The 25,441-nt window shown below is 40.6% G+C and overlaps 1 protein-coding gene across 1 annotated transcript in view; it reads right to left on the reverse strand.

The window, feature by feature from the left end:
* Positions 1 to 25,441, reverse strand: part of sipa1l1 (signal-induced proliferation-associated 1 like 1) — a 90,254-nt gene that overhangs the window by 21,001 nt on the left and 43,812 nt on the right. The window contains 9 exon segments of the mRNA XM_038726243.1: positions 4,567 to 4,724; positions 4,998 to 5,101; positions 6,926 to 7,100; positions 7,596 to 7,784; positions 11,786 to 11,916; positions 12,251 to 12,470; positions 12,945 to 13,989; positions 13,991 to 14,534; positions 23,257 to 23,335. Of these exon segments, the coding sequence (XP_038582171.1) occupies positions 4,567 to 4,724; positions 4,998 to 5,101; positions 6,926 to 7,100; positions 7,596 to 7,784; positions 11,786 to 11,916; positions 12,251 to 12,470; positions 12,945 to 13,989; positions 13,991 to 14,409 (2,441 nt within the window). The 5' untranslated portion in view covers positions 14,410 to 14,534; positions 23,257 to 23,335.

Below are 25,441 nucleotides of genomic sequence, written 5' to 3' on the forward strand. Positions count from 1 at the left end.
GAGCAGACGCGAACAAGAGGAAAGAGGGGACAGAAAGGAAAGTGAGAGAGAGAACAAATGGTGGTTAAAAATCTGTTATTCCAGTATTGACCAACAAATTAGGGTGGGTATTTTGTTAAGACATCAAAGATCCTGTGGCTTAAAGTCAGTGTTTTATTACACAGTAAATCAAAGATTTAAAATTAAAAAATGGTGCTGCCTGAGCCTGAGTTTATGTTTGATATAAAGCCTCATACTGTTTGCCCACTCAAGTATGGGACCAAAGAAAACCTCACATTCTTGACTTCAAATTAGCTGTCTACAGTGATTCATCTGTCTAAAGGCTGTATTAAGTATTAACAAATCTGCTGTTGTGTGGCTTTCCTTGTCCCAACACTCCAGCATGCACTTCATTTACATGTCCTATACCTCCCAGTTTTCCTTGCTCTGCAACTCCCCTTCTCCTCATCCCCTTTTTCCTTTCATTAAGTCCCTGGCCATCTGAGGCCGTTTACCCTGTCTGGTATGTCAGGAACTCAGCAGAGCAGCCATGGAGAGGAAGGAGAGTCAACGAAGAGGATGAGGGGAGAGTGCTATTCCAAATCTCCTTCCCAAAGCCCCAGAAAACACAGAGTGAAGGAAAAGGAAAATGTGGCCCAGAAAGGAGGACTGTGTGAGAGACTCTGAAAGGAGTTACTGCTTACTAGAAAAAAAACCTGCATTTTTTTCCTGTTATGTGAGACAACCAGACTTTCAAACTGATCTGTTGAATGTCTCAGTCTGAAGTGGCTGACAAAAAAAAAAGGGTACTAGTGCTCTGAAATGGCCTTTTATATGACCAAAGAAAAGCACTACATCTGTACACCAGTCACCTGTCCTTGTCTCAATCTCTTCTTGACCAGATGAGCTCAATCACAGATCCTCTCTCAGGCGATAATTACCAGCTGACAAGAGCAGCACTGTAAGTCAGAGCACTCATCCCACATGCCTCCCTGCTGACATGCATCAGCACACATGTTGACACCAGGATTAATCACTTTGTCTAATAAGCAACTTAAGTCAATATGCCACCCACATAAGTCTAAACATACTTCAGAGACACCCAGTCCTCACCGGACACACATGGTGTTCAATTATACTAACAGTCAAATTGTTGACACCTCATTTCCCACCTTTCTTTCTTTGTGACAGACAGTGGTAAGAGAAGAAACTTTTTTTTCTGTTTAAAATTACCTTGGAGTGAACACACAGCCTTTTATGGCACAGTGTTGATAAATAACTACTGGGAATACCCTCAGTAGTTGCTAGTATGTGAAAATGGTGCTTGCATTTCCCACATGGTAATGTGTAACAAACTCTAAAAAACGATGTAAGGAAGAAGGTAATGTGTGTAGGTGGAAGGTCATACATACATACTAACATAAACTTCCCTGTTTACTAACCCAAGTGCCCCATAAAACAGTAAATGCCAGCTTAAAATGCTACTTAATTTGGCAACATACTGCAATGAAGTTTAAGACTATTGATAATTTGAAAATCAGATATAAGCAGGTGTCATTGCAGCATGCAATCATGTTTGGTGCTTTTAGTTCACCTTATCATCACTGGTCTAGTTAAACTGCATTGGACAGTAGAGAATACTACATCAAAGTATAGTAAATAACATTTTGAAAATAATCTATTGGCATGATGTCAATAAAACAAAGCCTAGATTAAAAAATAATCCATAATTGTCCTTTTAGCTAGCAATCACCTTGCATCATTCTTTTTACTTGCTTCTTGTTACTAGCATATACAAATTAGCATTTTTAAACTGACATCCCATACATAAAGAAAATGACAATCTCAAATCAATATTCATCTGCTTTTCTGTGCATGAAAAATTAATCATGCAGGGTATTTCAGAGAGGAGCAGCTAAAGTGGTTATAAGCAGGCTGAACAATGACTAAAATAAAACGTGACCTTTTATTCCTATTCTTCTCCATCACTACAAACATCACTCAATACATTAAAGTGGAGCTCTAAAAGCACTTGGACTGATCTCAAACACCTGTGAGTCAGTCAACCAAAGACCTGTGACTCATGCAGGACAGAGAAGTGATGGAGTGAGGTAGATGTAGAGGTATACAAGCCAGAGAACAAGACAGAGCATAAAAAACTGAATGAGAAAAAAAAAAAGAGAGATCGAATGAGAAAAGAGGGTGAGAGAGCCAGAAAGAGAGGGAAAGGAGAATGTTGTGCTATAAGAATTGCTGGGCTATGTGGCTGCTGTGTGATCCGCATGGCAGGAGGTTTGGCAGTAGAAATGAAAGAGCACATTCCTGTGGTTTCAGTGATTTGTGGTTTTATAAATATCCAGTGTGTGGGTAGCTCTGCTCTTCCAGTATCCACGACCTGCTGCCCACTGAGCCAGGGCAAGAAAAAGAACATGTCAATACCTATTGGGGTGGGTGGCTCAGAGGTGTACTGTATGAGTGTGTGTGGATGTGGAGAAGGTACATTTAACATATTTTTGTCTACTTGTGACAACTAGTCATTAAAGCAGTATAAAGGTTTGAGTAGTGGCTTTTTTGGTAGAGCACATGAAATACGTGCTCTAGACATCAGAACAGAAGTAAAAGATTAGGGAATTAATTCAGGAAAATATATGCTGTGTATTCTAATCTGAAAGATATTATTTACGTTTTGGATGGTCATAACACAAAATGAATAATCTGACTAAAATCAAACCGTGTAATGAAGCGAGTTCTTTTTCACACCCTCAGTCATACAGTCACTATTACCTCATACTGTGTGATGCGCGTTTGTCTAGTCTAGTATTAGTCTCATAACTGCGGAACTCAGCCCTGAAGTCTTTTGTGAATTATTGCATTGCTTTTTCTGGAAAATGAATCTTGACATTTACTTTTCAACATGTGTTAAGTATTTGTTGATAACAACACAATGCCAATATATTCCTTCAGGAAAAAGCACCATCATTTTTGGTCAAACGTACAGTATCTCTCTTCGCAGTGCTGCTATATCTTTGAATAAGTCTGAGATGACTAAATCTGAGCCAACCAACTGAACAAAAATCACACTGGACACTTCTTGGCTTACTAACGGACAGGTTTTGGCTCTGGTGTGGAAGACAGATTTCCATCAGTGTCCGATAGCACATTCACTGTGACATTGCGTGTCCCAGCATTATACTGTATGTGTGTGATGTGGCTCTCTTATCTCTGGTATACATGAGTTTAGGTCACAAAAAAGTTTAGGAACTACTGCTTTAGAGGACAGAGCTATGCTATAGCAAACAGAATAATGAAGTGTGCTATATTTCCCTGCACTGTGTGTATGTGAAAGTCCTCTGGAACCTGGAGGAAGCAAAGCTTCAAAGCATCCTTACTTAAAACATTATGATACAGTCAAATTCCCTGTGATGTCTATGAATCATAATTTACTTCTGGAACCTGATGTTTCACCTCTAGTGTGTGTGTGAAATTAGTTTTCACTTCAGAAACTTGATTCACAAATGAAGGAATTGTATGTAAACGTTATTTGCTCTAAATTCACTCTATTGCTGGGCTCTTTGTTCGTGTGTGCATTGTTGCTCAGTAACGAAGTACCCCATGAGGGACAATTAACACCTCACACAATGTGCTCAGACAGCAATTAAAACAGCCATTAGTGGCAGAGGGAGGAGGAGTCATAGAGAGCAAGATAAGAGACAATGACAGAAGACTAGATAAGAAAAGAGAGGCGGGAATAAACAGAGAATGAAATGTCCATAGCTTTAACTAACTAAAAATAGAGGAAAGGCAGAAAGTTCATTATTTCTTAAAAAATGACTGGCACTTTGTATTTCATATAACGCATCTCTGACAATATGGTAATAAATTGTGAGCTGTAGAGAGGGCTCTCAACACTCACAGCCTAGCCAAAGGCAATGAGAGATGTACGTTAAGTCAACAGATAAGAGCCTCATTGTTTCCACAGTGATGGAAAGTGATTCATGAGGAAAAGTAACGGGGCATACTTTTGGTAAAACATGCAACAATGCATTTTTTAAAAAGGCCACAATATCTATGCAGACTTTTTCAAAATGCATCTACTGCATTGGCTTTAGTATGAGATGACAAATTATAAAATGATCACTATTGTACAACAATTTGTTTGGATAAACCATTCAAAACACTGGTAACAATGCTGGTAATTAAAATACCATAAAATGATCTACTACTCTACTTGGCTTTCTAATTCCATTTTAACACCTCACAAAAAAATAAGACCACTAAATTCAGCTGTTTAGTGACTTCCAAAGCCTCCAGCTGTTCTGGTAATAGGCATTTCTTCATTCTGTTTTTCAGTCAAATACTCACACACTCTCCTGCCAAACTTGTGGACTGAAGTATTGGCTTTTTAAGATCACCATCTACCACAATGTCCAGCCACACTGCATATCTTTCATGTAATATAAGCCAACAGATATTCCCCTGAACCAATAAGTAGGTTAAATAAGACTGACTTGACACTTTTGAGAACTCTGTCTGGGGCGACAAACAACCCATAATACAACACTTTCTTGAAGAAAAAAGAAATATCACCTGTAGGAGCTGTTCTCGGAACATGGGTTATGAGCTCGCACAATCACAAAGACATGCTGGAAGTGTGAGCGAATGTTTTTGGGGGTGAAGGGGAGTGCCCCGGGTTCCTGGAACACAATCGTGATGATATCATTCCCAATATGCCGCTTCCGCAGTAACTGGAAAAGCAGAAAGACAGTAGGAGAAACTAGCGTTAGATCCCGAGTTGTAATAAATTAGATACCTAGAAAATAAAGCTTAGAGCGTCAAGTGAGTTTAATACGTTTTCTATTGCATTATGTCTACATAATTAGTACTTAAAGTGCAAAATGAGTGAAATGACCATTTGATAATGTAAACTCTTACCTTTTTTTATAACTAAAAAGCTGCAACTTGCTTGTAGACATAAACACTTCAATGTGTTGGAACTGAACGCCCCATAATAAACTTACCTGTTGCTTATTGTTGGGTGTGTAGGGCAGCATGGTAGACACATGGAACATGATCTCATAATCCTTGTAAGTTGTATACATGGAGTGGGTGCCCGTCGAGTCAGCTGAAGGGGGATACAATTACATGTGAATTGAACATGCTTAGGATAAAAAACTACAATAGTTTTCATTATAACACAGTCCTTCAATAGGACCCGATCTTTGGCCACTTTGGCATTTTTATTCTCAAGTACGAATTCTTGGTAAGAATATTGATGCATGAAAGCATTTTATAACTGTAGCTTCACAATGACCTATTATTTAGTTTAGTTTTATGCCTGACATCTGACACAAAATTTGAAAAAAAAAAAAAACTATAAATATTATTTAAACTTAAATCTTCCTACCTAGACATTTTATAACCCTAAGCATCTATTTCCATAAACAACTATTGCTATTAGATATAGAGAAGTGTGTATAACATAGTCCGGGAATACTGACAGAGACAGCAGTCAACTGAATGTTTTTCTAATTCAAAATATACAGTATTTATTAATTCCCTCAATTATAAAAGAGCATTTTATGAACAATACCAAACATCATCTTTAGTTCCCCATTTTCCACTGCTGGAATGCTTAGGAGATGACCCAATGTTCCCTGAGCTCTTAATGGGCTTTGGCCATAGAGAGCCACTGCATGTTAATAACCACCTCCACAGTCAATCGATGTGCTCTATTCAGAGAACAAAACTGTCACAACGTGTTTAAAAGGGCATACTTAACAAAGCTAGATTACCTCAATTAATTACGCTCTTTCTATAGGGAGAGCTTTGCATGGCTGTATTTAATTTAATAGAGGATACTGAAGGTTGTATAAGATGTCCTGCAAAAAGTGAATGGCAGAGTTTTTGTCTCCCGTAGCATTATGGTGGATGACTTCATTGATCTAAGGATAGTATGGAATTAAATATCAAACACAGGCTTAGAAAGCAGATGTCATGTAGACATCAATCTTGTCTATAGAGAAAGCAGAGGTGGTCAGGTCAAAGGAGAGAAGAAGAGACCACAGTGGGTCAGTTTCCCCAACAGAATGATCTGACACCAAAGGCCATATGTCACATGTCTGAAATTACAGGAACTTTTGTGTTTGGAGGCAGTGCATAGAGAGGAAACAGAAGATTCACTGAAAGGAAGCCAGAGGCAGACTGAGGTACAGCCGCCCCAAGTAGTGAAAATAAAGCCAATTCTTTATTCTTTGTCCTTACATAATTAATTTCAGTCTAGGGTTTCATTTTAGTCCTCACATTGCATGTCCTTATCCTAATGTTAAAAGTGATTTTAGATTATCTGAGAAATAAGTAGTACTGCAGACTGTGTGGAAGTGTATATATGGTCTGCTCTTTGCACACAAGACGGGATGACCCATTTACCTGCTTTACTCACAGTGGCTTCAACCATTAGGATGAGATCTAAATCTGTGTCTAAACAACACCAATTATGAGGGAGTCTTTGACTTCAGAAGCCATATGTTCTCCATAAAGAGGGTGGTCAGAAAGGGAGTGGCGCTCTGGGCTGATACTATTCGCTGCTGTAACATGCTGCCAAATCTTCTCATGCTGGTCACATAATACTTTTACATATCATCTTTACATATTACAGTAAGATCTTTCTGATATCAGTCCCAAACAATTACCAATTAATATGAATATCAAATTGCATGTCCATGCATTGAACATGCATGAACATGAACATGTCAGAGGGCTTGACCACATCATGCATGCTACCATCCATCAAATGCTTGCCAGGCAAGTGAACACAAGACTCCTCTAATCAATGACAATTTTTACCCTGCTGCTGTGGACTATGTATTAGTTTCAGTGTCATTGTAACACCATCTGAAGTTTTTTTCCACTGTGTAGGACAACTTGTAGTTTCTCTGAATACACATACTCTTGGTGTCCAGCTGGGCCCGGTACTTGGTGAAGCCTTTGAGTCGAACCCTCTCCCCCAACAGATGAAGGAACTCCTCAAGTGCAGGACCAGCTGATTCATTGTTGTACATTTCCTCCTCACTACTCTGGCCTGCCATGCAGTACATCACCCCCACTTTCCGCTGGAAACTCAACTGTGGAGAGAACCGAGATTGTTGCAATGAGAAGGCAAGACACAAGTGTCAGAGTAACCATGTTGACATTTTAGGGTTAGCTCATATTGGCATTTTAAGAATAACCACACTGGGTGCTTCTGCCGTGTTACAGATGCCATAATCCAGAGAAATAATGTTGACATTTCAGAGGTTCAGCTTTTGCTGATTTCAAGAAGCAAAAATAAAAAATTAAATTAATAATAAATAATTCAGCTCCACAATGAGACATCCTCCTTTGAAAAAAATAAACACCTACACATAAAATGATTCATAAAACACAAAATGAAAATTATTTGCTGTGCATAGTACAGAATGTCTGGGAAACTCATGTCTTTAGTTAAAAATTATGCTGAATGGATCATGGACAGCAGTAAAAAAAATATAAAAATTGTCCAATATGAACAATCAGGGGAGGAATCAAGGATTAATCAAAGACACCCAGCCCAACTCAATTGCCTCACTGTGCTGTCTTACCCCCTGTTCATCCAGCTTCATCAGCTGCTCAGTGACCTTAGGTGTATTGAGTGCCAGGCGCAGGCAGTGGACATTTAGCTCAGGTACCAGGTACTCCAGCACCTCTTTGAGGGGCAGGCCTCGAGCTAGACCATGCTTGGATGTGGAAGGTACTGCATCTTCCAGGATGGAGCCCCTCAGGGTATTTAGCTGGAGACAGCACAACCAGATGGAGGAGAAAAAGAAAAAAAGAAATGCAAAGATCAGGACAAGCACTGATATTTTGAGTTTGGATAAGAACACCAAACCAACCAAACACAGTAATCTGCTGTGAAACTAGAAATGATTTACATACCAACTTAAATACATGAAATAAATGTTTCTCCATTGGTCAGTGGGGTATAAAATACTTGATTTCTCAGGGTCAGTGGTTGGTGGTGGTCAACGGTTTTGAACATTTTTGGTTGGGTCCCTCCCTTTCTGCGTGCAATGTGTTAGTTCTTTCAAAATCCTCCTATAACTGGCAACAACAAAAGCAAAACTAGCTGTCCAGCCATCAGCAGAACACCATTATGTCTATGTTTGGAAAACTGCAAGAAAGCCTGTGATGAGGCCTACCACCCTGTGCAATTAAATCCAATTTCCAGCAGGGCTCTTTTTAAAGGATAATCATGGCCATCGCTGCATCATGGGCTCACGGTCGCTCATAAAATCTATCCTTTTTCTACAAAATTCAGACTCTGCTAGTGCAGGGAAAACAAAGTGAGGAGAACGGTCTGGCTAAACGAGAGAAAAACAGCATGTAGGTTTTGCTGCTCCATGTTCCACTATGAGGACTCTTCAGGCTAAAACAAACTAGAGGAGGACAGCCATGAATAAATCAGGAGTACTGTAGAAGGACCGGGACCTGAATATCTATCATGAACAAATAAACACAGCTGGATATCTGCTGTGGTACCATGGCTCTTAAGAATTACTTCTATGTTTGTGTCTTCCGATCGTGTTCAGTGGGTCCAATGTTGGTGCAAACACCCTTAAGGTTAAACAAACTGAAAAGGACCACTGTCACTGAAGAGAGGACAATAGCTGTTCTTAGTGGACACTGGACCTTTTCAATATCAGTGCATCCCACTCACTCACTCCTACACAGACACACACATATATACACCTATACCTTCCCAGCTCCTTGCTCTGAAAATAGCCATTAGAGAGGGAAGAGGGAAGAAAATATAAGAAAACACAGCACAGTGGGTCGTGCGTCATCCCAAGTGATTGGAAGGGCTATTACTCATGTGCGCTTCAATACGAGAGCAATGCTTTTCCTCCTCTACTCAAATACCTTGGGCGCTATTTTAGTCTCATTTAGCTGCAAAATGGCACAGCTCCGTTCTTCACAGATGAAGGCTGACAAAGATGGTAGGTGGGCGTTCAGCTCAGAGAATGAGGACATGGATCTCTTGCTCTAGTGTGACTATAGGAGGAGATGGCAGCAAAGCTAGAGTGATTCGCAAAGATTTCCAATCACTGCTAGCTGCAGATTGAGCTTTGTGAATAAACAACTGCGAGAATACATTACAAATTAAATCAAACATGCAATAAGTTGAGGTGGTGTTAAGGAATGGAGGCGGAGGCATTTAAGGTCTTGAGCCATATCTACACAATTTTAACACAGAAGAGCTTCTCAGTAACTCAGTACAGATTGTACTAAATATTCACACATTTGTGAACATGAACATTCATTGCTACAAATACAGCTGATCCTGGTGAATGGAGAAATACAATTAAAACATACCACACATACAATATATTAGGGCTGACCCCCAAAAGTTGAAGATTCGATGCTGCGATGGACTGAGCCTGATTCGACAGTGAAATGACGCAGTGAAATGACGATCATGCCATTTTGGCGATATGGGGGTGCTCAACGTCTGATTTTACATAGAACTACCAGTTTTCTCCCAATAAGTTAATATACAGCCTATTACAATATACATTTCAACATTTAATGCTGTAAATAAACATGTAAAAAGAATAAAACTTTCAATCAATGTTTTAAAGTGCGTGAATAAATCCAAAATTTTAACTCTAACCCTGGGTTGTCAGTGCGCATGTGTAGGCGTAGCGTGTGTGTGTGGGGTGTCGTAAGACGAACACTTGCTGAAGAGACGGAGCCCCAGCTTCATTGGTGTTGTGTCGAGTTGTCCGCACCTCGCGGGACTTTCGGATAATTTATCACCATTGATGAACCACACAAAGAATATTATTTCGTTTTTAAATAGCTGGCTACTTTAAATAGACCTATGAGGAACCGCGACATGCATGTAGTTGTCGCCAGCATGGCGTGCACGCAAAACTCACACAAGACAGGCGAGAGAGAGAGAAAAAAGGCTCTTCAAAAAGCCTCAGTTTAGGTGGAAATTTACAGTGTAAGTTGAATGAATAGAGACTGTAGCTCTGCAGATTCTCAAGATTAAAGCGGAACTATCGTGTATAAATCCCCCCATACATACATACACACATACAGTGGGTACGGAAAGTATTCAGACCCCTTTAAATTTTTCACTCTTTGTTTCATTGCAGCCATTTTCCAAAAATCAAAAAAGTTCATTTTATTTCTCAGTAATGTACACTCAGCATCTTGACAGAAAAAAACAGAAATGTAGAAATTTTTGCCAATTTATTAAAAAAGAAAACTGAAATATCACATGGTCATAAGTATTCAGACCCTTTGCCGTGACACTCATATTTAACTCAGGTGCTGTCTATTTCTTCTGATCATCCTTGAGATGGTTCTACACCTTCATTTGAGTCCAGCTGTGTTTGATTATACTGATTGGACTTGATTAGGAAAGCCACACACCTGTCTATATAAGACCTTACAGCTCACAGTGCATGTCAGAGCAAATGAGAATCATGAGGTCAAAGGAACTGCCTGAAGAGCTCAGAGACAGAATTGTGGCAAGGCACAGATCTGGCCAAGGTTACAAAAAAATTTCTGCTGCACTTAAGGTTCCTAAGAGCACAGTGGCCTCCATAATCCTCAAATGGAAGACGTTTGGGACGACCAGAACCCTTCCTAGAGCTGGCCGTCCGGCCAAACTGAGCTATCGGGGGAGAAGAGCCTTGGTGAGAGAGGTAAAGAAGAACCCAAAGGTCACTGTGGCTGAGCTCCAGAGATGCAGTCGGGAGATGGGAGAAAGTTGTAGTAAGTCAACCATCACTGCAGCAATCCACCAGTCGGGGCTTTATGGCAGAGTGGCCCGACGGAAGCCTCTCCTCAGTGCAAGACACATGAAAGCCCGCATGGAGTTTGCTAAAAAACCCTGAAGGACTCCAAGATGGTGATAAATAAGATCCTCTGGTCTGATGAGACCAAGATAGAACTTTTTGGCCTTAATTCTAAGCGGTATGTGTGGAGAAAACCAGGCACTGCTCATCACCTGTCCAATACAGTCTCTACAGTGAAGCATGGTGGTGGCAGCATCATGCTGTGGGGGTGTTTTTCAGCGACTGGTTGCAATCGAGGGAAAGATGAATGCGGCCAAGTACAGGGATATCCTGGACGGAAACCTTTTCCAGAGTGCTCTGGACCTCAGACTGGGCCGAAGGTTTACCTTCCAACAAGACAATGACCCTAAGCACACCGCTAAAATAACGAAGGAGTGGCTTCACAACAACTCCGTGGCTGTTCTTGAATGGCCCAGCCAGAGCCCTGACTTAAACCCAATTGAGCATCTCTGGAGAGACCTGAAAATGGCTGTCCACCAACGTTTACCATCCAACCTGACAGAACTGGAGAGGATCTGCAAGGAGGAATGGCAGAGGATACCCAAATCCAGATGTGAAAAACTTGTTGCATCTTTCCCAAACGACTCATGGCTGTATTAGATCAAAAGGGTGCTTCTACTAAATACTGAGCAAAGGGTCTGAATACTTATGACCATGTGATATTTCAGTTTTTCTTTTTTAATAAATTTGCTAAAATTTCTACATTTCTGTTTTTTTCTGTCAAGATGGGGTGCTGAGTGTACATTACTGAGAAATAAAATGAACTTTTTTGATTTTTGGAAAATGGCTGCAATGAAACAGAGTGAAAAATTTAAAGGGGTCTGAATACTTTCAGTACCCACTGTATATACTCAAATCAACACAATAGTCAACAAATCAGGCAGGATAAAAACACAACATATGTCGTATCCATTCCAATGTACCTCACTCGTTCTGAAGATGACCCTGTAGTTGTACTGCTGACCATGCTCCTTGTTTTCCTCTAACTTCTCCCTCCTCAGACTCACTGCAACTGGGCCCAGGTTCTCATCTACCCCCAGGTAGTTCCAGTGTTCTAGGGGTAAGGAGGAATGGCATTGAGGCAGGGATGGACAGAAAGGGATGATGTGAAAGAGAGGAGGAAATGACAAAAGGGGATAAAGGACAGCTTTGCAACTATGCCTATTTTAAAGCTCAATTCTTTTAGTTTAAAGTGGGGAGGATTTAAAAACCTGAGAAAGAAATTGCCCTTGTATTTGTAATTACCACATGTAAAAACTTGGAAATTATTATTATTACAGTATACAGAAAACTGCATTTCAGAAAGACAAGTTCTACACCAGAGGTGGAGAAACAGTTACCAAAAGTCTATGAATTTAAAAAAGCCCATACTGTAGTATTTTGCTCACCTCTGAGGTAGAAGTACTTTCGGTAGTAATAGGCGCCGAGGTCAACATGTTCCACAATGTATCGTTTGGACCTGTCAGCATGTTGGCTTGGCCCGTCCTTGGTGGCCTCCAACACAGCTACACCGGCGTTGGTAAAATGAGTAGTGAGAGTGGCATCCAAAGGTCCTTCCTCTGTACTGCCAGAAGAATTGCTTGAGCTCCCACCACTACCTATGCTGCCCTGCTGGAGAACGGAAGGTAAGGAACAGTAAATTGATTAAGCTGACAATCATATTATTACATTTAATCTTCAGTGCATCCTCAACGTGCGGTAACCAACTTTTAAGTAATCTACAATTGTTGTGTTTTCAAAATGGCTCAAAGTTCAGGCATTAATATTGCAGTCTGCAGTCTCAAGATTTAAACTGAAGAGCACTGGAAAGTTATCTTTTCAGGAATTGAGACACAACCTGATGAAGATTTATTATTTATAAAATTTACCTTTACCCACACTCCTTTATATTTTTCATTATATCTTTTTTATTTTTTATACTCTCATATTTATATACTCTTTATTCTACCTACTTTCTATTATTTTCTATTCCTGATGCCTTGATAAGTGTGCAAATGTGACAAAAGAATTTCTCCTCGGGTATCAAAAAAGTATTTCTGTTACTAATTCTGATCTAATCCTCCTATTCTTGCAGAAACCTACCTGTTTCGCAGGAGAGATGTTCCTCTCACCCTCTCCACCAATTTCATTCCTGAAACAAGGGCAGCTGAGCACCAGGTCATTGCTCTTGTCATCACCAGGGTCCAAAGCAGGGTTGGTACTGTGTCCTCCTCCTGTCCCCTCCTTACTCAGCTCCTCTTGTGAGCCACAGGGTGACCCATACACTCCACTCTGATTGGAGGATAGAGAGGATGTGGCCGAAGCAGAGGCGGCAGCGGCAGCTGAGGCACCTGTAGTGGTGTTTTTGCGTTTGGACCCAGATTGACGATTTTGAATTGCCTCATTAAGGTCGAAAAGAAGAGACTGGACATCAAAATGGGAAAATCCTTTTTGACACACCCAGGGTTTGGGAGGTGGGCCACTCTCATCCCCTTTCCCCCCATCCTCAACATCTGAGCCAGTCCTCGATGTGTCACCCTCCACCTTCACGCTGCGCAGCTTACGGAATATTGACTCTCCACCTGTCTCTGACTTTGACCTCCTCTTCAAGTGCTTCTCTCGTTCTTTCAGCCGACTGGCAGGACTACCTCTGGCTGGACCTAAAGGTCCATCTGGCAGGTCCAGGGCAGCCTGTTTTATTGGGGCCACGGTAAGTAGCTCTGTTAGCCTCTCTGGAGCGGGGCTTCGCTGATCAGGTGCTTCAGACGACTGGTATCCCTTTAGCATGTCAAAGAAGCTTTCTCCTGACACACCATGTTTATCTATGGATGAAGTGCTGCCATACTCACGGTGCATGGGTGTCCACCCAGAGAAGGACCAGCCCTCATTGCCATCCCCGTCCAGCTCACTGATGGTTATGTCACTGTTACTGCGCTGGCGGATGCGCCTCATGCCTTTGCGGGGTGAGCCCAGATAGCCATCCGGTGACAGGAAGCGATTGTCTTTTCCCTTGCTCTGCATCTTGTTTTTTAGTGTGTTGTGGATGTTGCGAAGCATGGATGAGTCCTGTGGGCTTATCAGGTGGCCCAGCTTGGCTGACAGATTGCTGTGGGCCGTGACGGCTGACACCCCCTCCTCCACCACCACCACCACCACCACTACCACCACCACTTCCTCCTCCACCACCACCACCACCTCCTCCTCCTCCGCCGCCTCCTCCACCACTTCCTCCTCCTCCTATAAGTCTTTCTCTATCACCACTTCCTGATCCTGAAGAGCTGGTGGTGTTAGTAGAGCTGGGTGAGTCTGTTTCCACAGTGATATGCCAAACACCCCCTCCACCTCCATCTTTCCTTGGGGGCCAATCAGCCACACGAGCCCGAACCCCCATTTTGGGAACACCGGGGTTGGTGCCAGTGGTGGAGGAGGAGGAGATGTGGGCGCTCTCACTGCGGGGTGGTGGTGCCCCTCCATTGGGCAGTCGCAGGCGGCGGGTATAGAACTCATCAGTAGCCGGCACTGAGCCCCCAACCGAGCGCTCTGTCTGAGAACGCTTCAGACTGGTCATGATAGAGATGGGAAAGGGTGTGGGGAGGGGAGATGGGAGGGAAAGGTTGCTGAAGGGTTTAGATTAGGGTCATCATAATGTCCTCTGAGTGAAGTGAAGAGCGAGTCTTACGGACACATTTGGTGCTGCAGAAAGAGCAAAGGAAAACAATACATGAATAGGGTTCAAACTTGAATACTCAATAGCCAACAAAATATTTTCAATCAATTGTCACTAATAAAAGGAATAGAAGTGATTACAAGTAAATGTGTGTAATTTTACCATTACCCTACAGCTTGTTAGATCTTGCAAAGATGGCTTTAGACCTTTAGAAATTAAAATAGTAACAGGAGAAATAATAATAATGAGTGCTGAAAAGGTACAATATACCATAGACAGAATAAGACTGGCATCAATATTCTCATTACACATGATCATCAGTTCAAGACCTTGAACCCAAGTTCGCACTTTTTAATAACAAAAAAAAAAACTATAGAGATGCTGTACCTGCAGAAAGGACTCAAATGGTGAATGACGCATGCTATGGTAAAATACTTTCCCCAAAATAAGATGCAATCAAGTTGGATCAGGGACTTGTAGGAGCATATATGGCAGGAAATAAATGTTGAGGTACCGCAGGTCTCTTCTGCATTGATTGTGACATTTTTAAACACCTTTTAGACCTATTAGAAGTCAGACAAATTCAGGAAAGTGCAATGCTAAATTGCTGAAGCACTGTTAAGGAAGCCATGGAATTTATTTCTGTTGAGTATTTGCAAATCATTCTGGAGTGTCAGTTAAATACCTAACCAAGGCCTTAATTCTTGTTGCCATCACTTGTAATTCTTGACCTAGCTGTTAAAGACCTTGGCTGCCCACACAATTTGGAATTTTCCCTGAAGGGCTCAGGAGATGAATGTAATATATACACTGCTTAAAAAAAGTTAAGGTAACACTAAAATCACACATCAGATCTCGATGAACAAAATAGTTCAAAATCTTTACTGTACATTGTAAAATTCGAATCACCAACCGAATAAGATCTGCCGACAACATCTGGGCATGCTTCTAAAGAAATGGTGGATGGTGTCCTGGGGGGGATCTCCTCCCAGACCTGGATAAGGGCATCTGTGAGCTCCTGGACAGTCTGTGGTGCTACTTGGCGGAGTCGGACACACAGATACATAACGTCCCAGAGGTTCTCAATTGGATTTTGGTGTAGGGAACATGAGGGCCAGTGTGTGGCATCCTGGTATTGCCTACACACTCTGGCTACATGAGGCAGGGCATTGCCTACACAAGGACGAACCCAGGGCCCACTGCACCAATGTAAGACCTGACAATGGCTCTGAGGATTTCATCCTAGTAGCTAAAAGAAGTCATCTGTGGAGAGAATGGGACACTAATGGCGGACTTGGCAATTCTGGTGTTCTCTGGAGAATGCGTATCGAGTTGCTGGGCTGTGAGCACAGATCCCACAAGAGGACGTTGGGCTCTGATGTCAATCTCGCTTAGTCTGTTTGTGATAGTTCAGATAGAAATGTGCACGCCAGCAGCTCGCTGGAGATCATTTTGTACGGTTATGGCAGTGTTCCTTCTTGCAAAAAGGAGCAGATCCTGGTCCTGCTGTTGGGTTGATGTTCTTCTATGGCCCTGTCCAGCTCTCCTGGTGTAACGGCCCATCTCCTGGTATCTTTGCCATGCTTTTGAGACTGTGCTGGGTGACACAGTAAACTTTCTTGCAACGGCACATACGGATGTGCCATCCTGGAGGATCTGGAGTACCTGTGCAACCTGAATGGGCTGCAGGTACCGCCTCAAGCTACCAGTAGTGACAACGACACTAGCACAATGCAAAACTAGAGAACAATTAGTCAGACTGATTGTCTGTGGCCACCACCTGCAAAACCATTCCCTCTTTGGGGGTTGTCTTTCTGTTGCATCTCCAGTGCACCCGTTTGATTTGCACCAAAGCATGTGATGCTGATTCACAATCTCTTATTATTCCTAACTGGTCAGACTGATATCCCTGAAGTTTAAATGACTTGATGTTACACTGTGATGATTAAGTTTTCTCTTAATTTTTTGGAGCAGTCCAAAAATCAACATTTCCATGTGTCACGTCAAGGGTGTACAGCAGGGGTCGGCAAATAAGTCTGGCATCGTGCCAAATTTTTTTTCAAGTCATTTCATGGCAGGCCAGAACATTATCAATTGGCGATTTATATTCCAATATTTTCTGTGAGTGCGATTAGCTCAGTTGGTAGTAGGGCTGCAGCTTACGATGATTTTGGTACTTGAAGCTTCTATAGATTATTTCATGGATTCATCGATGCATCGTTTAAGAAGTACTTTTGCTTGGCGGCCGCGCCGGAGAGTTGTGTTTTCAGTCCTCACTTGCTGCTAGTATGTTTTTCTTCCTTTTTCAACAAATTGATTGTGAAGATCGTATTCAGCAGGGGCAGGACAAACGCCCCGCCTCCCCGCAGTGTTTTCCCAGTTTAATGTGAGCTTTAGATGACTGTTTGGTGTTGGTGTTGGGGGGGGGGATTATATGTTTTCCAATGAAAAAAAATTTAATTTCACATCAGATTGGCCCATTATTTTCACCATATCTCTGAACAAATAGTTGGAAAAGCTAAAGCAGATAATAAATAACACCCAAAGATCAGTCTACTGGAGGAACTACAACCTTTAGATCTGGAGAAAGTAATTTGGTTGGTTCTGTTGCTCCACAGTGATTTTACATTGATGGCACAGCATGTTTTGGGCATCACCCCTAAGCCTTAACGGCAGGAAAACCCTGTTAATATGACCTCAGAATCATTATAGATACGACTGTTCATGTTCGGCATTTGTGTCTTCATTTTACAGCTTCTGACATTTATCTGTAGACATTAATATAAAAATAGGCAACATGAGAAACCTCCTCCCTTCTGAGGTGAATTTTATTTGTACATTAAAATCCAAAAAGAAACGTCTCATCAGCTTAAAAGGACTAGTTTGCATCACTAAATAGCTTTACTAACCAAAGCTCCTCCAGTCACCTCTGTCCTTTCTTTTCCAAAACCACTTTTTCAGACTGAAAAATAATTTAATCAATCTGTACAGGACAGAGCTGCAGGCTACATCAGTTTAGTCTAACTTTGTACCTGATGTTCTCAACATTGGACGAGTAGGCAGTAATAAAATACAGCTTCCATTACTTAGTAATGTTAAGTTACATAGCAGCTATGTAGCTGCTGTAGAAGCTTTCCTGCTCAGCCTGAAGAGGAAGGGAGATGTTAGCTCACTTTCTGCCGCTCGGACAATCAAACACTCGCTACGCACCTCCTGATTCAGAGTTTCGCTGCTCTTATGACACCATCTATCATGTATGTTCTGCATAGAACGATGAGAGGAGGCGAGCCAAGCATTGAGTGCTGTTGTGTGTGTGTGGCATAGAGAAACAACGATCGATTTGTTCCCTTCCAACAGAGAGGTCTGTGAACAGTTTCTCAAAACTCAATACATTAACTGTTGAGTTTTTCAAATATTAATGCTTTAAGCAGCCTAAACAGCCGGTCATTCACATACTCTGAAGTCGTGTCAGAAATGTTACAAATATATCATAAAACCAAAACTATCTGTACGGCTCTATGCTACAAGCCTGTAAAAATGTTTTTGTGATATGGATGAACTGTCCCTTTAATAAAGGTATGAGCTGCTTTGTCATAGCATTCTGTAGCCTTGTGGGCAGCACTTACGAAACTAAGTCCTCTACTTTAACACTGTAAGTTATTCAGATGGGTCTGTTTGAGCAGCATGACATCCTAGTCTGGGCTTTGGTTCGGCTTTAAACACTTAAGTGTTTGAAGTCTAACAGGCATAAACTCATGTCTTTCCTGTTTCACAGCCGGGTGTTGGGGAGCGTATGTGTGACACACATGCTGCATAGGCATGTATTGCAGGAACATTTTTGATATGCTAAAGAAGCCTTTCAGTTATATTTTGGGTATTATATTAAAAAAATCATACTGTAAATTTATCTTAAAGCTCACATGCCGTCATGTGATAAACAAAGATAAACAATCATCCTGTGTATAATAATTAAACTATTTCAATTCACGCTCAAGAGATAATGAACTGTGCAACTGAAATAACATGAATATAGATGAACCTCCCTAAGGGGTTTTCTTCTGCCAGCAAAAAAATTTACGCTCGTCAAACTTTTTATCAGGAATCTTTACAAAACTGACTCCAACCCAATGTAGACCAGTAGTTCACCGCTCTTTTCAAAGCTCTCTCGAACAGATTCAAATACGCAAAACACAAAACGACAGATCAAGCATTGCACAATCCCAAAAGCAGCATTTATGCAAACACAGGTAAGAAAAGCTGAAAATGCACAACAAAATGTGTCCAATAAACTCCCTTGCTGGATTGGGCACTAAAAGATTCCTCAGGTGAAGCATTGTGATGGAACAGTTCATTTTCATAATGCCAAAGACATCCAGACAAATTTTGCTCCCATTTCACTACTGCATGGATCTCCAGGGGTTACACATCAAGGCAGCAACACAACCCTGAAGTTATTCAATCATCCTTCTCTTATAGACTAAAAGGCTGTTTCACTGATAACAGCCATTGTTGCACAGGTGGCATGCTCATCCTCAACACCCACTCAGCATGCTTATCACAATACCACATGCATACCATTACAAACAGACGACAGTGACTTTGGAGCCAATCATAAGTGGCTTCTTGTACCAAGACACATAAATTATATTTTATTCCCCCAAATGGCATAAGCAACCAACTAAAAAGTAAATCATAGTAGAAGTCAAAGTAGAAACAATGCTTTGTCCTCCACTATGTCAGTGACGCCTCTGAAATCACACTCACGAAACCCAAATATCTGCAGAGTGCCTTTCTCTTTCTCTCCACTGAGGACTAGGTAGTACTCTTTAATGAGTGTTGGAGAGAACAAAAAAACAGTGAAAGAGTTAGCATGAAAGAGTGAAACATTTTAGAGAAGAGAGCGGGAGGGGAGAGGATTATACTGTATGTTAGCTTGGGAGACCGGGAATTGAAACAAATGATTGTGGCGTAGCATGCTGCTGCAGTCGCAGAGGACCAATTACACTGAGACACTCTGTAACCTTTAGCTGTGTCTAAATGAGGTCGATTCCTGAGGTAAAGTGGGGTAAAGTGCTACCGAGGTTGTCTACTTACTCAGTCAGATGGAAGGTGTTAACAGAGGGACTTATTTGCATCTTACCAATAATGGTGGACCATTAGTACGACCTTACCAAAACGTTAAAGTGTTGTTGTATATTATCAAGCAGCTATATAGATATTAGATATTACAGATTCAAATCTGGTAATTAATGGTTGGTTTAACAGCCAATTCTCTACAGAGGAAATTTTGTGCAAAAAAGACAGTAACTCTGGATGATACTGATGTAATTTGACTAACTAGACTGATGAAGCCTCATAAAACACATTTTTGGACAACTGCAGATTTTGTCTTGCATTGGAGTCACCCTAAGAAAGGATTGCTTCACATCCAGTATGAACAGGAGGAATGATGATGAGACTACTAAGATGAACCTATCCTTTAATAAACTGAAACTACTTATTTTGTACTTGTACTTTTCTGTGAAGCACTGTAAATGCAGTACTTTTAGATAAGTAATAAATTAATCAGATTTATTATTATCATTATAGTTGTCATCATAATTAGTATTCATATTTGTAATAGTAGCAGCAGAATCAGTAGTAAAAGTTACTAAAGAAATTAGGTTTTGCATGTAACAGAGTGAGTATTTGTGAAGGGACCATCGATCGTTATAAAAATTCAAACAAATGTTATACACATTACAAAGTTCTTGTTACATTTTAAAAATTAAAATCATTTTAAATTTAATAACAGCTTAAATAGATTTCTGACATATTTGCTATGCTGTGTCAACTATCTTAAAATGTATTGGTAATGCAATACCTTACATGTTAAAATAAATAATTTCCTAGGAATTTTCCTGGAAATATGTCCATTTATACTAATTACATACAAGTTAATTTTCAGGAGGAATTTCGTTGAAAGAACTGCTCCAATTATACCTGAGTTAATATCATACTTTGTGAATTTATTATTCATGTGTTGAATAGTTTTTTTTTGCCCGTAGACACATTTGACAATTTTTGCATTTTCAACTGACCTTCCGTACACTGCCTAAGTGACTCTAGGCTTCTCTAGGAATTAATTAACTGAGTCATAGCAGTTGCACACGTCTCAATTATCCCCATAGTTAGAACCAAATTAAGACTGTACTTTCCAGAAACATTGCAATGAATTTGCAGTTGCATATCAGTTTATCTTTCATGAAATTATAAGAAACTATGGGACCCCGTAAAATACAGTATTCCCAAAAACATTGATGAGAAATAAAGGACAATATTTATGGATTAATTCACTAAAATGTCTGTGGTTACTACAGTCTGAGTTGTTGTCAAGCAGCACAGGTGAAGCCAGTATGGGCACTGTGTGATTATGAATCTGCTCCAGTGCACAGTGAGTCATACACACCTGAAATTTATAGAGCAGACAAGCTCTCTAACTAACTGACTGAGAGAGGCGAGGGTTGAACAATGAAAGGAGAAACAGTCATAGAAAGACTCTTGAAAAGAGAGGGCATGAAATGTTAAGCAGAGGGTTCTGTGTGTGCGTGCGCATTTTTAGACAATTGCAGACAGAATTAGTGTTCTGCATTCATTAATCACACTATTGTCGTTGAAGAAACTTTTTTTACAGGCTTGTGTTTAGCAAAGATAGACCAGTAGTGGAGGGCAGGGGACTAAAGAAAACAAATAATGCAAGAAAGAAAGAAAAAATCTTTAAGCTAGTGTCAATTGCACTGTTTTTTATGTTGCCAAATCTTTGACAATTATACACCTGTTTTCCCAGACAGACGACATTACCACACTGACTGGCGAGTCAAGTCGAGTCACGTCATGTTTTTTGTAAATCCTGACAACACATACAATGTCTCAATGTCTCAAGCCCACAACAGAAATAGTTTCAGACCCAGCCCAGGCTTTCTAGGGAGACAAAGAGGGTGGACCAAAAAGCCTTTGGACATAAAGAAAACAATGGGAAGAAGAATGGAGAAAATTCAAAAAGAGACCCCCCTTGCTGGTTGTGCAATAGAAGGGAATAGGTGGGAATATAGCAATTACAAATAAACAGACAGACACTGACTCAAACTTTGACAGCATGTCCTCTCTTAAGGGTGTGACCGTTAAGGCAATATATCTATGTGTGTGTGTGTGCGTACACAAGCATCTGTTCACAAATGTGTGAAAAGACTGCAGGTGAAGCAAAGAGCCTTAGCCAAAAAAAAAAAAATTGGAAAAGATCCAGATGATGACTCACATGGCACCCACAAGTGTCTCTTTCTCTGTCTCACACTCAAATACACAAAAACAACGACCCAGATGATGAGGAATGTTGAATCACATTATTTTTTTTCTCACCCATGTCATCTTTCCCAGTGTCAGTAGCACTAGTGTCTCAGTTTTCAGTTGGTTTTCTGTCAGTGTAGATGGGAAAGCATCAAACTTTCAAAACTCACTCATATTCAAACTTCACTGAATACAAACTATATGCAGAAAGTTTCAAAGTAGTAATGATATAGTTTCAAATGCGCTCTGGTAATTGCAATTCAGAAATACATCGGCAATGACTGCTCCACCAACGAGTTTGATCTCCAAAACAAACTACTTTAAACGAAACGCAGGTATTTCAAACCCCCCGTGTGTCAAAATGGAGCAGTAGTGGCCTAGTGCTCTTAAATGCTACACAGCCATTTGAAAGCCAAACTAGCGTTTCATCTCAGCTTGTCTGATTATAGATGACGAAACAGCAGGCCAAGACACGGAGGGAAGATAAGGAGGGAAAAAAAATAAATCAAACATTATACTCTTTGAAAGTTGCCAGGCAGCAGGCAGTCCAATGTGTTTGGAGTTTCAGCTCAGAGCCTTTCAAAGTGAAATTGTAATTGTGTGGAAAGATAAATGTGCTTTGCTGTTTCTTCTTCCTCTGCAGAGCTCGGCAGTGGGGTGGGGTCTCTGCTCTCGCTCAGTGAAATGTAAAAAGGGGCTCTTTGGGTGCTCTGAAGTAAGTCTGCCGGTGTTGTCTTTTTCTCTCGAGTGTGAAATTGCGAAGGCATTCTACAGCACATACTCCCCTATCCCCAGCTATCACAGAATGGCAATGGAGGCAGTGGGAGGAGATTTGACCAAGTGTTGAGAGTCTCTCTCTCTCTTTGTGTGTGTGGGTGTGTTAGTGTTAAAGTAACTGTCACTTAATAATAATAGAATACATATATTTTTTTCTATGGTTCCAGGTACCTAACAGGATTTGTTTATAAATACATTTGAACATCTTTACATTTTTATAACAAAATATCCCTTTTAAGAACCTAAAGATATCCCTTAATCCTAAATGATGACTCTAAAGAAATATGCAATGCTATTGTCATACATTTTCATTTCAAATACCTCAAACAATAGAAGGTAATGGTCAGGGCTATTGTCTGCTGTACACCAGTGAGTTGCACAGAGCTGCAGTCAAAAGTATAGCCTTAATTGTAAAGTCTTAAATGTGTACTTTTTCAGTCCATACGACCACTCTGCTTCACAACTCCATTTTGGCAGCAGATTTTGAGTCATTAGTCAAACAGATGTTAATCACGGAGTCACAAATATGAACATCTCATTTCCATATTTGTGACTCATTTCCTCATGACTCCAAGGATACTTGTATTTGTTTCATTGTGACATTTCACCAAAACTGGCATATGCACAAAAATGTAAAAATATTCTTACCTGGCCTTGTTTAAAAAATAAAAAAATAAAATCTCTCCCTTGACTGTGGGTGTCTGGATCTCTTGTAAACACAAAGCACCTAAAAAGACAAAGAAGAAAAAAGTTGAAGGTTGCAAGGATCAACCTCACTTGGCTAAATAAAATTATTATTAAATAGGAGAAGTGAAGATGCAACAATATCTATCAAATGATGTAAGTCGTATTTGTGAAGTCACTGCAAATTACATATTCTTTAACAATATAGTGTTGATTGTGCTTCTAAGATTTCCTTTGCAGTATATTGTTCTTCTGTATTTTATGTCCAATCACAATGAAATCTTTCATGCTGTCTTCACAAACACAAAAGGTAATACTTTCCAAGAAAACATCTTTACTATACATTACCCTCACTTTATTAGATACGCCTAGTTAGAACTCATGCAGGAATGAATCCTACATTGATACAGGTTATAATGAACAAAACAATGTGCATACTCGCCGAGGTGTTTCCTCGCCCGCAAAATGTCATGAACCCACGTACTGACAGTCTGTGCTCTCATGTTTCAGCCTTCTCTTCATGCAGAGCAAAGGCCAGAGCAAGCAGGCCTAGATACTTTGTGGTAACATTTTTACATTCACTAAAATTAAGTAGGCTACCATACTTGCAACACATTGCCTCCACAGAAATTATGTATCATAGCAACCACAGCGTCTCAAAAAAAACGCACCGCTCCCATTGCAATGATTTGAAAATAGAAAAAAACGCTTTGGTGGACACGGGCCCATACAGAGCAAGGACCAGACGAAGTACTCTACTCTGTGTTGACATTTTTACATCCAATTAAGTTAGGTATAACTACTTGCAACAAATGTATCGTAGCAACCAAAGCAGGCGGAAAAAACGCTGCGCCTCAAAAACGCCCACTAGCGCTCCCTGCTGGGCGTTTTCAGAAGAGCAGCTAGCGTTTTCATCTGGTAAAAACCGGGACACGGGATAGAGTCGAGGCGAGTTGAGCTGGTACTGGTAATGGAAAAATGGCATAAGAAGCAGTGAACACTGTCGTGTTTGCAGCGGCGGTACATAAGTCTGAGCGTGTGAAGAGAACTGAAGGAGGCAAATTCAATAAGTGAGAGATACTTAAGATGGAGAATGAAGTAAAATTCAAACGGTGAAATAAGAAACAAGCTAAGTTAAAAAAAATAGTAAAAACATGCCCGCTAGGGTTAGGGTTCACTTTACTCACTTTACGCTCCTATGTACCTCCACGGTGCAATAGGTTCTCTAGTTACACTGTACATCTACATTTCTTTATCAAGTGAAAACAAATACATTAAGTAGATAGATTAACTATTTCAAACAAAGTATTCTTTCACAAGAAATGTATACAGCAGTTTGACACAATAACAAGGATACCTGTCCCACAACCCAATCCATTTACTGTCTATACGTCATATACAGTTGTGGAGTGTACGATACTTTTGCTGAAGAGTTGTTGTATTGGTTTGTATAATACTGACAGGTGTTCCTGTTATTTTGGCAACGCCAGTTCAATCACTATTGAACACAGCTTACTGTACAAGTACTGTTGATCCATATCCATACTGAACTAGTGTACTCTTTACCATCACATTGGCTTTACCATTCACACAGGACAGTTGTATCTGGGTCAAGTGAGCTCTGATGAGTCAGGTCCATACAGCCAATTGCATTCGTGATGGGCTGATTTATTATTTATGGCAAGCAGAGAGGATTTTGTGAGGGTTGGTTGGTAGATAGATAGGTAGAGTGATTTGTCCGCAAAGGCTGAGCTGTTATTTACAGACTGACAATAGTGATGTATCTGTGTTATCTCACAAATAAAATATCTTTCATATAATGTTCCGGCCTAAGCAATACTATACTTGGCATGACTGCAGCGGTATTAAGGTCAAGTTTACAGATATCAAAAAGCCATAACTGTTGCTGCACTTGGCTAATTTTAACAAAACTGCAGGTATGACGCATCTCATTAATAACAAGCCCAAGAAGTGAGTGCGCCTCGATGCTTGCTTCTTAATTTTCTGAGGACATGTTTTATTTGTAGTGATTTTGGATCAATCTGTGGTGCTAAATGGAGTTTGCCGTGTTGTTTTTGCACTTCCTGAATAACTTTTTAGCAGCTGTTTGTTTGTATTTTCTGTTGAAAGTAGAGCATGACATACAAGT

The sequence above is a fragment of the Micropterus salmoides genome, unplaced genomic scaffold, assembly GCF_014851395.1.
Source record: "Micropterus salmoides isolate LMB-PRFRI ecotype aquatic unplaced genomic scaffold, ASM1485139v1 Ms_hic_scaffold_18, whole genome shotgun sequence".
NCBI lineage: Eukaryota > Metazoa > Chordata > Actinopteri > Centrarchiformes > Centrarchidae > Micropterus > Micropterus salmoides.